The sequence below is a fragment of the Podarcis pityusensis genome, assembly GCF_964106645.2.
Source record: "Podarcis pityusensis genome assembly, chromosome: 6".
Lineage (NCBI taxonomy): Eukaryota > Metazoa > Chordata > Lepidosauria > Squamata > Lacertidae > Podarcis > Podarcis pityusensis.
In genome coordinates, this window is record NC_138030.1 from 50,730,333 (window position 1) to 50,746,202 (window position 15,870).

The following is a 15,870-nucleotide window of genomic DNA, read 5'->3' on the forward strand; positions in this document are numbered from 1 at the left end:
ATTAAGCTAGAAAAAGAATTTTAGGGTTTCTACTGCTGGGTAACTGATTAAGTGAGGTGAGATGGAGAGTGTTAGTGAAGATGTTGCCATGGAATCAGGAGACATGGAACAGAGGATTTTGGAGAATGGCTATATTTTTAATAAAATTGTATTGGTGAGGGAAGATCCCAGAATATGCAGTCCTGTCTTGATTTGTGATTATTGAATGAAGAGCAACAAAGCCTTGTATGTAGCATGGGACCACGATATTGTGATAACTAAGCCCGGATACTACTGCCCAGAGAACGATAAGTTATTGGATGCTTTGCAGATGCTGGAAATAAATAAAACTATTTCCTGTGATAGAGTTCACTCATTGGCGCTGATTACAATCATTTTCCTAACATTTCTCTGATGCTTTGTTCATGTTGCATAACTTTAAGCTATTTTTTCATGGTGTTAGATTTCTTTAAGCTCAGTTGTATCCTTGTTCTCTCCTTAGAAGCGGTCAGTGGAAGATTTAAAGGAGCGCTACTATCACATCTGTGCCAAGCTGGCCAACATCCGTGCTACCCCAGGCACTGACTTGAAAATCCCCGTTTTTGATGCTGGCCATGAAAGGCGCCGGAAAGAACAGCTAGAGAGGCTATATAATCGGACACCAGAGCAGGTAATGTCAGGAAATGTTGCAAGGGAGCCTGGCTCACATTATCTTACACTGGACCTGTAGCAATAGCTTGTCATTTCTGGGTACTCCCCAGTGCCCTTCAGGGCTGCTAATGTGACTCCTGTTGGAGGTAGTAGTAGGTGCACCTGCCATCCTTTAAGCGTGATTTATCAAGTAATGGGCATACACATATTAAGTGATCAATGTGAATAATGGAATAACTACTAGAAAACAAAGTGTGTTAAAATATGTTTTATTTGAGTTTTGTCTGAGAAGGATAGAAGCATAGTGCTGATTACGCTTGTCAAGTTCTATCTCTGGATTTCAGACAATGCATTTAGCATATTTTTCTTTTCAGTAATGCAGTGGTATCCACACTTTTTTCAAAGAGGGCCAGATTTGATGAAGTGAAGGGCTGTGAGGGCCAACCAAAGTTGTTGACCTTTTTTTAGGATTGAAGTTGTTGAGCGGATTAGGTCCCCGAAACTACTGTATGGGTACTTGCATTACCTGGAGAAAAACAGTTGCTTTCATGAAACACCCTGGACACGCCATCATTTTGTAGCTTGTAGTTTGTCTTTTGTAGCTCGTAGTTTGGTGGTGAAGGAGCTGGCAGCAACTGCCTGATCTGGTATTGGCTGAGAATGTTAATAAACATTCATATTTCTGAGGAAATGAAACAAAGCGAAAGGTAGGTTTGACTGTGTTAAACACACTCAGAAAGCTCTGTGAGCAGGAGTATCTGTGAGGGTATAGCAAGGGCAGCCTGTGTGCTGAAAATGGGGGAAGGGGTCAAGAAAGGAAAGGCATGGACTTGTAAATTATGTGTGGTGGAAGAAAGTGAGACTGTGAAGAGCCCTTATATAGGCAGGAGATGCAAAAAGAGAGACAATGAGATAGTGACATTAACAACGTAGAATCTATATACTATAGCCTGCTATATACATAGTGAGAGCTTTGGAATCTGATTGGCTGTGGAATCTAGTGTTTCACGGCTTCATGAGCCTTTAAAAATTGCTTGGGTGAGAACATTGTACTATTTGTTGCTGCTTTTGTCTCTCTAGTAGTATATTACTTGGCTCCCAGAAGACCACAGGGCAGGTGAAACCCAGGCCAGAAGCACATCTGTTGCCATTAAGTGGCCCCTTTGGATTGCTTTTCCAGTCATGTTTCCGTTTCACCTGTAGGTGGCAGAGGAGGAATATCTAATCCAGGAGCTGCGGAAAATCGAAGCCAGGAAGAAAGAGAGGGAGAAGCGAACACAAGACTTGCAGAAACTCATCACCGCCGCTGACACCACCACTGAACAAAGACGTGCAGAGCGCAAGGCACCCAAGAAGAAGCTGCCACAGAAGAAAGAGACGGAGAAGCCTGTAAATATCTTGTGCCTGCCCTCTTTGTTAGGGTCTACCTTGCCATTTGTCTGCCACGGCCTGGGGCAGGGAGTGAGGGGTGGTTTGTCGGTCCTCGCCATATAAGCATTGTTTCTGTGTTTTTGTTTGTTTCTTTTTAGACCCTCATATCTCTTGGGGTGTGGAGAAAAGTTGGGTTTCAATCATAGCAAGCTGCAGAGGGATTTTGGTTAAGCTGGAAGGACTTGAAAGTGCTGCACTAGGAAGGAGAGAAACTGGACTCATGCAAAGCCCTCTCAGAGAGCAAGCAGTTCAGTGGTTAGTGAATACACAGCAAGGAACTTGCTCTTCTTTGTGCCATGCAGCATAGCAACACAAGGGGAGATTAGGGAAATTTGAAAGAAGCACATTTTCCAGCTGATTTCTTCTAAAAAATTACAATTACAGGATGAGGTAGTGGTCAGACTCCCTTCTCGGGTTTCCCAGAGCTTCTGGTTCTGGCATAATTGACAGGCTTGCAGAGGAATTGAAGCTCTTCCAATCTAGGGTTAAGCCAATATTTTTGAAATGTTAAAGAGAATGATCTTTAGTTGATGTTCCTGCCCTCACCTTATTGACATTCATTTATTTATAAAGAAAAAATTATATACCACCCATACACAGAACACCAAGGTGGTGTACAAAAAATACCAATGTAAATGCAATGCCTCTTTGCCTCTACCTTTCCTATGTTCAGTTGTGAACTTCTCACTCATTCTATGAAATATTAGACCACAATATGATTTACATGTTGTGAGTGGTGGAACAACGGAATGTCTTAATAATATATGAAATGTCTAGCACTGTGTTTTATTTAGAATACACTGTGGAATTACCACATTGACGCCATGCAGTTTCTGGGGAAAGGACTCTGCCTTTCAGATGGCTCTAAGGAGGGAGATGAGTAGGAAGAAGCCACTACATACTTAAAAAAAAAAAAAAAAAAAAAGTGTGCACCACTTTGTGTCACTACAGGCTTACTGCTTGTTAGGACTGCTCTACTGACTTGGGTTGGGCTGCCCTGAAGGTTTGTGGTTTCAGTTTCCCTTTGCCTCTTAGTCAGCCAGATTGTTCCATGCCATGCAGCATGTGGAATCAAATAGCCACTCAAAATGCTTGAGGCGTGTTTGGCTGTCTCCCCCAGTATTGCCTGGGGCCCTTGTGCCTGCCTATAGGTAAGCACCTCAGGGCTCCTGAAGGCAGCTTCTGTTGTTGCACTAGTGCTGTTTCAACCATGACAGAGTCCATTAGGAGTCAATTACCAACTGTAGCAGGGAAACGTGTGTGTGTTTTTTTGAAAAAAAAATGCATTTTAACTAAGAATTTGAATTGAGGGCTGTATCAGCATCATCTCAACAAAGGGAAGTCATTTACCAAAGAGTCAATTGAGGTTGAAGCATTTACAGCTCATGCTGGCGTGTGAGGGATAGCAACCTGTTTAATTGCTCTGATGTGAGGTGAAGACAGACTGTGCAGTGTGGGAGGGAGTTAGTGTGTCCCTCATTTTCATTAGGGATTAGGCGGATAATTGTCAAGGGGAGATGGCAGGGGCATGCCCAAAACTGCTCCAGGATTCTCTTGAACAGAATAACATGGAGAAGTTTGGTTGCATCAGTGCCTTTAGTATGGAGCGGAGTCTGCCGGTCCCAGCATGCATTGCTGCGGTCAGTGTAGAGTTTATCTGTACCCCCTCCTGCTGCCATCACGGTAGTCCATCTTTCTTGCTTTGGCTTCAGGTCACCCTAGGCACTAGGTTCAATTTATTAACTAGGGACTGCAATAAAGTGTTCTTTAATACTGTGTGTGTCAGGCTAAAGAGCCCCCACAACAGATTTTGACTCTTTAGTGAAGGGCCAAATGATAAAGGGAATTTGTCATATTATCTTCCCTCCGGTGTCCCGAAGGGATAGAATAACTAATTTGTTGTAATCAACACAGTTTCCTGGGCTGTGAATGGGGGCTTTCCTTTGTTTGCAACGTGGGAAATCAAATGGCATAGCTTCAACAGGTTAGGTCTTGGCCAAACACAAGTAAGAAAGTTTGCTGCTAAATGACGGGAGATAATTCCCTGCTCAGCGAATTATCTTAGTGATTATTGTACTAGTCATCAGTATTTCCTTGGGTTCACAGAATATATCAGTTGTCTCATGGATGATCCATGGTATATCTCTTTACAATATTGAAATTTCTGGGTGGAAAGGCTTTTTATTATTATTAATAGAAGATGTTCAATAAAATGATGTGTTGGACTGGTGACAATTTTTCTTTTGAGAAGCATATATGTATCCAAACATATATGTATCCAACTCAGCCCGTCTTCTGACTTCCAGTCAGCTTTAACAGCTTCCTAGGATTACTATAGCTCCCTTTTAATTAAGCAAGACCCACGTTATTTGGAGGCAAAGATAGAGGGATCTGCAATAGAGCTTATTATGTTGGGTTTCTTTCTTCCTCTGCTGAGGATATGCACACACGCTTTTAAAATTATAGCTTAATTGTCCAAGAATTTATTGTATTGAAGCATTTCTGAATCTGCAGTGTTTAAACAGCGGATAAATTACATGCTTAGCTTGTAATGGGAAAATATTTGGCTAGAAGAGAAAGACATTATTCCTGGTGAAAAATGCAAGGCACTATGAGATGGGTATATTTCCCCACAGCATGAAGTTCATGCAGGGAACAAATGGCTAGAACAAGAATAGTAAAGTTGTTTAGTACAAATGGTACAGAAGTTAAATAGTTAATGGAAAGTGATACTAATCTTGGTTTATTGGCCGTAAACATGGAACAGAAAACATGCAATGATCAGGTGGGGAAAGTTTAAAGATATTCTTAAACAAATCTTAGATTCTCAAGATTTTGAGAAGTCATAATTTTGCATTTCAGAGTTGCACTCCAAAATATATCCATACTTGGGACCATGCAGGGTTTTAAAACCTGCCTTGTATCCAGGTTTGTAGTTATACTAGCGTGTTGTGAGTTCTACAGGTCAAGACTATAAGGTTGCATTCAGTGTAGTGTTAAGGTGACTGTTCTGTCAGTTCAAGGGTTTCCTTTGCTCAGCTGAATGTTCTTTTCTCTCCTCATGTGTCCCCAAATCTGTTCTGGGGGTTCCCCCAACCCTCTGGTTCAGATCTGGATCACAGGGAGGAGGAAGGGAGAAATCCCATTGTGCTGGAGCTAATCCTTGTGCTTCTGCAAGAATTTAATTGACTATTGCTATAATGCTTTAGGGCTGGGGGCCAGAAGGCATACCCTCCAATATTCCGCATGAAAATAGGGACATTCTATGCTTTAGAAATGTCCCTATCTTCAGACTGTTCAGGTAGCAATGGGCATTCTACTTTATGCAGCATAGTAAAAAGATTGAGGCTAAAATAATTCAGAATGGATCAAAGCAAACAGATTTTAAACCAGTGAGCAAATCAGTGTGGTGGTTGACTAACTTTGTGTAAAATGATTCATGAAAGTAATTTTATCTATTGGAGTCTGTTTTCAGGAATTGGGTAAAACAAAGATGTAGAAGTTAATTGAGGTTTTGGAGACCTAGGAAACCTGAATAGCATTCTTACAGTCCTAGCTAGTGTGAGGCCCTGTAGATTTTAGCCTAGTAGAATCTTTCTGGTTCATCCAGAAGAGACTGCTGTTAGGGTAGTGCTGCTTTTAAGGACAATGTCACATGTTATGTCAGTATAGTTTGTGCTATTTTGTTTCGCCTAGCGCTATGAAACCCTTTCCATGTCCCACTGGTTGTTTTAGATGCAATTTGCCTCCATAATTTTTAGTACGTTCCTAGTACGGCTAGATTTGTACCAGCAGACATTGTTGATATCTTAACATATCAAAGCCACCTTTGACAATTTAAAAGGCATTAAAATTAATGGGTGCAGTTCTCAAAATCCATAGTTTCCCCCAGTCTTGCTTAGCAGGGCCTTCTTAGTGCAGACATTGACAGCTGCCTCTCTGTCAGAGAGTGGTCCTTGTACATCCTTTTGCATTTCCTTTTCTAAACATATGCTGTCTCTTTCTCTTTTAGGCTGTTCCAGAGACTGCTGGCATCAAGTTTCCGGACTTCAAGTCTGCAGGTGTCACACTGCGGAGTCAGAGGGTAGGCTACTATGTTGGTCGTTGGAGCCCTGTGTGGATGCTTGATTGCTTTCATTTCCTATTTATTCTCCTTTAAAAGCTGTTAAAGGTCCATTGGAGTCTGGGCTGTAATATCAATGTGGGTTCTGGCTGGTCTCAGAAATAATAGCTGTGTGTTTGCACTAGAGGCCCACTAGAGGTGCCAGTTGTGCATGGCTGAACTTGCTTCTTTGCTCCTTAAGCCTCAACTGTTCTGACTATGTCTCTGTGCTCTTATGCTTCCATCTGAGGTCAGGTTATCATTCCTGATAATGGGACCCCAGCAGAATATGTAGCCAGGAGAAGAGTCCTGGGAAAATCATTGGGAAATGGGTCACAAGCTAGCTCTGTCTTCTGCAAACTGCACTGTTCCCACGAGTAGTTTTAAAATAAAAATTAGACATCTGGATTTTGCAGCATTCTTCATGAGAAGAAGCAGTTGGGACATGGAACTAACTTTCTGCCTCTTTTGAAGTTAATCAGAGGGCATTTTTAATATTACAATGTTAACTTGGCAAATAACTTTCTGTTTCCCCATTCTGTTGCTACTCCCCCCCCCCCCCATTTACATAATGGTTCTTTTTCATAAATGATAAACAAGGCAAAGGTGTTAGGTGCAGCTTAGACCCACTGCCCAGCAGTCTCCCTGCCTGAGCTGACAGAGCTGGTCTCAGAGCCTGTGTTGAGGACTCCCAGACTGCTGGTTCTGGGGGACTTCAACATCCATGCTGAAGTAACTGGCTCTGGGGTGGCTCAGGGCTTCACGGCCACCATGACACCTTTTCCCCTCTGCAGAGGCAGGGGATCTCTTAGGATGGTCCACCCTCAGAGGCTGATGGATCCAATGGGTTTCCAGTCAGCGCTGGGGTATTTCCCAGCTGATATGACTGGTGCTCTTGTCAAAGCCTCGGCCGACCTCTGGAACATCTGAATGGCAAAATCATCTGCATCTGCTGGTGGGATCTTGAGTTCACGAGTACAACATATGAATTTCAAAGGGTATCCTGAGCACTGTCTAGACCTGTTGTGTTTGGAAGGCTTGATATAGACAAGGTGCTTGGATTGGTCAGGGTGACCATTTGCGCTCTGGACTCTTGCTCCCCTTGGCTGATAAAAACTAACAGGGAGGGGACAGCTGGCTGGGCCAGGCAGGTGATTACTGCCTCCTTGCGAGATGAGGTGGTCCCTGCCTGCTTGAAGGAGGCAATAGTGAAATCATTCCTCAAGAAACCTTCCCTGGATTCAGAAAATCTAAGTAACTACCGGCCAGTTGTCAAGCTCCCCTCCTTGGTCAAGGTTCTTGAGCAAGTGGTTGTAGATCAGATCCCTTCCTTGTTACTGAGCAAGCTAATCACTGATGGCGTTGTCAGGGTTGTGGCTTTGCTGTATGACATGTCTCAGAACTCCTAATACAGTAGGAAGAGCGAATTGGCATATATGAGAAATCTGTTGCTGACAGTAGGTTAATTGGTGTAACTTTGGGATATGCCTTGGAATGCTACTTGGAGCAGCAGCAGGGAGGTGAGTGGCTATCGCTTGGTTCAGCCTTAATAACAAACCATGGTTTGTTTGCTTTGAGCATGAGCCTTGGGTTTACATGGTCTTCCCACTTCTTTTCAAGTGAGGAGAGGAGATTGAAAGCAATTTCTTGTTTTGTCCAAACCTGAGGAAACTGAAGTTTCTCCACTTTCAAAAAGAAAAAAAGGAAAGATGGGAGAGTGCATGAGACTTTCATTTGAAACAACTGTCTGAATCAGGCCAAAGCATTGAAGTGAAATGTTCTGGCAAGGTCACCAGGTTTTCCACAGTCTTCATCATACTCCAGCATGGACAGGGACTTTGGCTTATTAGGCAGGCCTGGGTTTAGTTTTGCAGAGATCCTAGACCAGGGGTCGGCAACCCGCGGCTCCGGAGCCGCATGTGGCTCTTTTACACCTTTGTCGCGGCTCTGGGGCGGATACTAGCGAGGGGAGGAGGCGCATTGTTCGCCCCGACACTCCCCACTGTGGAGGGTGCTGTACTGGCTGTGACGTCGCATGGGGGCGGTGCGTGCGTTAGTCATGCACCGTCCTGACGTCACCTTCCCGCCCACCTGCCCGCTACATTGTAAGGGGCATGTACGCTGGTCACTGCATTGAAAGGGGGCATGTACGCTGGTCACTGTTTTGAAGGGTAGTGAAGAACACACACACACAAAAAGGTAACTTGTTAATTTAACGTTTATTTCTATGAGGAGGAGTAATTCTGAGGGGTCAAACAAAGAAATAATAAAAAAGTGACAAAAAAGTTATTTTTATAATGACGAGTTTTGCGGCTCCCAGTTTTTTTTTCTTCGGAAACGGGTCCAAGTGGCTCTTTTTGTCTTAAAGGTTGCAGACCCCTGTCCTAGACTATTACTTATTTTAGTCCCTCCTTCTGAACTCAAATCTGTACCATCTTTATCAGCTTCGTTTTATACTCAACATAGTAAGCAAGATTTTATATTTTTGTTTATTTTCATGCAACTATAAAACTAAAGATTAAAAAACCCATCCACCAGCAAGGATTTCTCATGTTCTATATTATTAGAAGTACTCCATTAACAGAGTTTGTCTTTTGCCCAGGACCATTTCCCCCTCTTCAAAGATCTTGAGATGCCTAAAATTTAAGACCATAGTCATATGCCAAGACTGGTCGTTGGTAAATCTAGCTCCATTACTGGGATATGTTGGCATTAAATATCAACATTGTTTTGGCTAGGGAATCACTGGGTGAAAAGATATTGGGTGATGAGACTTGACCTTTGACCACTCATTTAACCTTGTCTGAGGTCCCAGTTCTTGCATTAGGAGTGTAGCCCCGCTGCCATTGCTTTGTAATTGGATCCTTTGCTTCGCTGGCAAGATTCACAGGGCAGAACTGCATAGAATGGGGGGATAAAATGCTAAGTTAACATCAGTGCACTAGTGCCCAGCCGTTCCTGCAGCCATGCTATATCCATAATCTCTTAATTGGGCCTCTGTCTTCAAGGGTTAATAGTTTTCTCTATGCTACTGGCACTCATGGAGCCTGGAGGCTTTACCAATATTTGTGTGGCATTTCCAAAGCTTCTGCAAGTGATTGTGATTCTAAGTGTTGGCCTGGATTGGGAAAAGCTGGCTTTATTGGGCTGTTATTTCTGCCAGTATGTGCTTTGGTGCCAGCACTCCCACCTCTGTTTTTGATTGACAAGGTTTGGAGATGGTGTGCAGTGTGACATACGCAAAGGTGAGCAGACATGGAAGCCCTGGGGAGCAATTGGGAGAGGATTTGTTAACTGCCTGGATTAAGTCCTCTTTCTAAACAGCTTGTTCAGATTTTCTTCTGCAGTTCGTTGCAATGGAGAAGCAAGGGGCAGCTTTGTATCTAAGATCAACTTGATGTTTTCTGCATAATAGTGAGGGAAACGATTTGCTTGAATATCATAAAAAAACCAGTGCCCCCCCCCCCCGTTCTGGCATAATGAAGATCTTACAAATTAACAGATTTGTTTGAAAGTGCCCTGATAATGTCCTGTATTCTTTCCTACTCCTGATAATTTCCTTAATTCGATAATAGTCTTTTAAAGCTTGCAGAGTAACCAAGTGCTGGCAATCAGGAGTTTAGAGAAATTTGAAGGGGGGAGAAGCAGTTATCACTACAAGTTCTATACAGATCTTTTGCTTCTACAATTAATTATCAGAAATTAACAGCTGAATTTGGTTTTCAAAAGACCAAACCTGATCATTGTAGTCCTTAAAGAATTGAACAAAAGCAGTCTTCCCTTCCTCAATCTAGACCTCTTGGGAAGAGTGGGGTGTAGTAGTCACTTTGGAAAAGGGGCAGTTTTGTATGATTCAAATATATTGTGTGCCAATGAATTTGAAATGTGTGCACAAATTTCATATCTCCCCTCACTTTTTTTGGGAGAAATTAATTTATTCCTGTAGACTTTCATGCTGCCAGCTTAGAATAGAATGAAGGCTTTAAATTTGTGTTCTCTCTGAATGTGGACTTCTTTTATATTTAACCTTAATATTCCCTCTGTGTTAATATACATTTTGTCAGGCAATTTTAGTGATACGTTTTCTTGCTACCCTATCCTCCTTGCTAAAGAGAACATTGGCAAAGAATAGGTGTGTGTTTGGGTTCTGCTTTGGGGCTCTTGCCCTGAGTCTATGGGATGAGGCAAGAGGTTTGGACTCTAGACTGCTAAGTCTTTGATAATGAGGCAAAAACAGTAGGATAAAAGAAAGTTCTTAGCAGCCTCAGAGCCAGGGAGCGCACTGGGAGATGCTGTGGCGCAATTGTTTAGTTCACAGCTGGACACCTTCCACCAAGAAAGGCTTCCAGCCGGCAGTTTTACTTGTTACCTGCTAACTAGGATCTTGTAGACAAATTGGTGGTCAGACCAATTAAAAAGAAATAGGGGGAGAGGGAGCTTTCATTCCCATTGATTCACACATCCACCCTCACTGGCTTTTAAATATTTACTAGCCAACTGAGCACTTTTTTAGCACTGATTAATGAGGTACAATCTACTGTGGTGCTTGCTTTCTCGGAGCACGGGGCTGGGGGGGGGCTAGGATTGTACTACGCATTCAAGATAAACGAGTATTTTGGTCAAAGCTTGGCACGAGGGATGGGGGCGGCTTAGGTATGTGTATATATTAAATGCATGTTCTCAATATTTGATTTGTTTCGCTGTGAAGCAGTTGTGTGCGATGCCTGTTTACTCTTCACCAGAGGCCCTTGGCCATGCGCCTTCTCTCTGACATTAATGCAGAGCCAGACCTCATCAGCTGCTAACGGGGGAAACATCTGTCTTTCTTCGCTTGATCAATACTGTCCCTTCAGAGGCCGAGCCTTGAAAGCAGTTACATAAAATACCAGTAATATTTATTTGGATTTGATAAATTTAATTACTTGGAACAATTAATAATTTATCTCTTTAGTATTGACTGTGCTGCAAGGCATTTTGGTGAGATAAGCTGATGGTAATCAGCACCTTCTTATTAGCCGGAAATTGTATGTTGCCACGATGGGAAAAGACTTCCAATGGTTAGAAAGATGAAGTGTTCTTGTTGCTTTTACTGACACATTCATGTAGTAACAGCGTGCAGAGCTAGACTCCACTACACAAATGTGTGAGATAATAGCTTGGGACATGGAGCACGTGGCAAGATGGGCGGAAAGTGTGATTTGAATGTCATCTCTGTTTTACTAACAGATATTGAGCGCTGAAGCAATACAACTCAGAAGTATTCTTCTAACCCTTCATCAGTATGTCCAGTACTGCGGTGGTTCTCAGATCTTTTACTTATGGGAGACTGGTTGTAAAAAATGTGGGGCTTGTGTAATACTGTCATGCCAGTGGATAGGATTTCCTCTCCTCCCCATCTGCTCCAAAGGGTCTCCCAGCTTTCTGGAGGGAATTTGGGGAGATTGCGGAAGGAGGAAAGGAAGGTTAAGTAGAAGTTTTTGTCGTGCCAGTGTGATGCCACAAATGGCTGTCACCCTTGATTAATTGAAAGATGAGATTTCATAAGCTAAAGCGCCTGATCACAAATGCACCAAATGGGCAATGAAGGTTTCGTACGAATGTGCAAGTGTGTGTGCACCCACTTACCCCCTGCATTTGGGGCCAAATTTAAAGTGCTGGCTTTAGCGATTGAAGTCTTAAGTCCAGGTTATGTGAAAGACTGCCTGTACCTGCATCAGGCTGCCTGAGCTTTATGATAAGTTATGGACACTATATTTTCTGAACTGTAGATTAGAGGCTAATGGGTATCAAGAAAAGGGCCTTTTCAGTGGTGATCCCACAGTTACAGAATATGACCCCCACCCCCTGCCCATGAAGTGACTTTTACTTGCTTTCAGAAAAGGATCCTTAAGATGTTCTTATTTTAATCATCTTTTTAAATTCTTTTTTTAAAAAATAGTTGTCTTTTACTGCTAACTTTAAATGAATTACTTATATGATTGAATGCATCTGTTCTATTACTGGTTTTATATGCTGCCTTGGGAGGACAATTGTCCTGCCAAGTGGAATGTAAATCTTTAAATAAACAAATACCTGTTACCTGAATTACTAGTTTTGCTAATAATATTTGCATATATTGGTTTATTAATTCTGCCTATAGTGCACTTCTGAGATTTAGCTCTAGGCAGAAGGTTGGACATTGAAAGGCTTCTGGTCCTTTCAGAATATTGGGTTTGGGGCATGTATCCATGTAGTAAGGTGTTAAGTTTTGTTAGAGCCCATTATTTGCCAGAATTACTTCTAGGCATGTGCCAGATTGCTTAACATGGCCTGGAAGTAATTTTTGCAGCGTAATCTTGGAAGAATTTGGTCCCCAATCAGAGTCAACCTTCCTGTGATTTGCGTATAGTAAAATGCAGCTGTGAGTGAAAGAATTTCCTTAAAAGTGAGCTGTCATTACAAAAATAACCTAGAATCCACATAAAGGAAAGAACAGCTGAAAAGCGTAAATACTTTGCATAGCTGTGAACAATCAAATACTAAAGGAAGAACTCTACTCAATCTGCAGCTGTGACTGAAAAATGCCAAGAGGATGTTGGGTCACATAAAGGAAGGGAAACCCATATGGAAAATATCCTAATGCTCCTGGACAATTTGATGGTTCCCTCTTATCTGGGTAATGTCTGCATCACTGCTCACTTTATCCTTCAAAGGAAATTACTCAGTCGGAGCTTGAGAAGGTGATTTCACAACCTCCTTGGGCAGCCTGTTCCATCGCTGTAGTGATCTGACAGTTAGGAAAACCTTTCCTAATGGATGACTTAAATCTAAATGCTTTTAATTGAAATCCTTCGGTCTGTGTCTTATTCCTAAAAGACATGGTGAAGAAAAGTTCTCTCCATCTTGGGAGTTGAGGATGGAGGTGGAAACCCACCAGGAATGCCTTTCTGTGTAACCCTCACTGAAATGAGTTGAAGTTGCACAGCAGTACAGTATTTGTGTGTAATGCCCATTGATTCCAGAGCCGCTGGCTCAGAACCCAAAGTGGATCATGCTCTGCATGTGAATCTTTAGATATGGTTACAGGAAATCTAGGACAGCATAAAAATGGCTGATGGTATGCATTTAGTAGATTATTGTTTTACAATAAACCTTGAAGAGTGGCAGACAAAAATCTGCCCTTTGATCAGATTTAAATACAACAGAGGATGAGCTCACTTCTCTAGGGTGACCATAGCATGGAATTTAAAGCCAGTTTGGACATTTCTGTGAGTGAAAAAGAAAGCAATTCAGGGCTTGAGCAATTAACAGGAAATTAAAAAACTCTAATTCCAGGGATGTTTCTAGTGCCTGATTGGAAGCTGTAGAAAAAAGAAGACAGATTTTTCTTTTTCTTTTTTTAAATAATATTTATTGATTTTCCAACCATTTAAACACAATAAAGCAGAAAAAAGAAAAAAGAAAAAGAAAAAGCAAAGCAAAGAAACGAAAAAACACAATATTAACAAAACAAGACCATTTAAAACCATTTAAAACACAAAACAATTTCAATATCTTAACTTTCATTCCCTTATTTCCACGACCTCCTCACACCTCCCTTTTTGTATTCCACTTCTATTAATTGTTTCAGCAATTCCTTTCCATCTCCCTCTGTTTTCTATCCTATAATTATCTTAACATATTCTAATCTTATTTTTCCCTTTAATACTCTATTAGTCTATTTATACTTAATTCCTTATAGCATTTCTACTAAAGCCATATAACTTCATTCCAACATTTTTCTAACATTCATTATTTTTACAATATTTCTATAAATAATCTTAAACTTTTTCCAGTCTTCTTCCACCGACTCTTCTCCCTGGTCTCGGATTTCTGCCAGTCGTTTCCGCCAATTCCATATAGTCCATCAACTTCATCTGCCATTCTTCCCGGATAAATAAATCTTGTGTCTTCCAGTTCTTCACAATGAGTATTCTTGCTGCTATTGTTACATACGTGAAAAGAGTTCTATCCTTCTTTAACACCAATTGGCCGACCATGCCCAGGAGAAAGGCCTCTGGTTTCTTCAAAAAGGTATATTTAAATACCTTTTTCATTTCATTATGAATCATCTCCCAAAGTGTCTTAATCCTTGGGCATGTCCACCAAAGGTGAACTCTAATCCTCAAATTCGTCTGTTTTTCTTTAAGTTCAGTCATAGCAAGCGTCAACTTATATTCATCAAGTTTCTTCTGTAGGACTGGGGCTCTCTTGCTCTTTCTCTCCAGTTGTGTTTCTTTACATTCAGCAACAACAGCTTTTTCCCTGGCCTCCTCCGCAGTTTGCCGTATCGAAATAGGTTCCTGTGTCAATTTCTGGGTAGTTTCTATATTAGTATTATTTATACTTTCTATACTTAAGTTAGTTTTAATGATTGAAACATCCACTTTTGCATTTATTGTGTCCATTTTCCTGTGAAGCTGATCCAATGAATCATTTATCTTAAATAATGCAGCCACTAGAGCCTCTTCTGTCAACATTTCTCTTGGTTTTACATATACTGGTACCAAGGCTGCCACAGAAAAAGCAGGGGGGCCTGATGGTGGACCTCTCCTGGATTGTTGCCAAGTCCTCCCAGACCTTAATGTTTTGTCAGCAGTTGACTGGTCCGTTTTTCCTCTTCCATTAACCATAACACTTAAAAGATTCAAGGTCAGTCCCAGAGTCTCACGGTTTTTAACTTGCAGCTGGAAATTTCCCTAACCCAACTCTTGTAAAGCAACCGGTTTCAGAGGCTTCCACTAGGGGGAAACAGTTTCTATTTGTAATAGTCAATAGTATCCTCTTTTAAACAATCCGAAAATTAGTTTCAAGTTAGTTTCAATTTTCAGTTACTTTTACTCCTTTTTAAAGCAGCCGGAAACAGTAGAAACAATGTATTTCTCTTGTTTAACTAGCTGTCAATGAACATTCCAAAAGACGTCAGTCCTACCAGCAGCCCGTTTCCAGGGTCAGAGCGGCGGTGTTTTAGATCTCTTCGCTCTCTCCTGCAGGCATATTCAGTCCACAACTTCCCCCCCTCTTCTCCTGCCTCCAAAGGGAGGTTTTGTTCTTTGCCGATGGAAATTTAATCTTTTACAAAAGACTTTCCAGGACTCCAGCTTGCAACTTCATTGCCTCAGTCTATTTACAAAAGGGGAAGGCGGACTTCCTGTTTTGAACCTCCCCGCTTTGATACCAAATTATACTTTTAAAAATCCAATTCTCCCGTTTCAGCTCTACTCATGGGTAATTACTTTAAAGTCAAATTGTCCACAGGAAAAAGTCAGCGCTCTCCGGCAACGGCTGTGCGGCTTCGCTCAGTGGAAGAAGCAGACGATTCGAAGCACCGCGCCACTCACCCCACGTCACTCCGGAGCCCCGAAAACGGGTTTCCCCACGAGTAGGGGAGGCGCAGAAGGTGCCCGCCGAATCCCACGTTCACAGGCTTCTCCCACCTGTGATTTTTACGGGTCTCCGCCTTCGCCGTGGCGGCCAGACCCAATTTCCCACGGGGCAAATTCCTCCCGGTCAGAGGAATTCCGCCATTGCCGATGGCGCCAACCCGGAAGTCCAAAGAAGACAGATTTTTCTGATACTTGTTGCTGCAAGAGTCTGGCACTTTTGTTTGAAATCTTTGCAATTGGACCATGGACTTCAGTTGAGCCCAGATGTGGTGGCACTCTCCTTGCAGAATTTTATGAGACCTA

At 42.1% G+C, this 15,870-nt stretch overlaps 1 protein-coding gene across 2 annotated transcripts in view; it reads left to right on the forward strand.

Moving 5' to 3' along the window:
• Nucleotides 1–15,870, forward strand: part of DMAP1 (DNA methyltransferase 1 associated protein 1) — a 38,124-nt gene that overhangs the window by 8,520 nt on the left and 13,734 nt on the right. For both annotated transcript variants that reach the window (XM_081009475.1, XM_081009474.1), the window contains exons 6-8: nt 482–649; nt 1,834–2,019; nt 6,074–6,145. In XM_081009475.1, the coding sequence (XP_080865601.1) occupies nt 482–649; nt 1,834–2,019; nt 6,074–6,145 (426 nt within the window). The remainder of the gene's footprint in view (nt 1–481; nt 650–1,833; nt 2,020–6,073; nt 6,146–15,870) is intronic.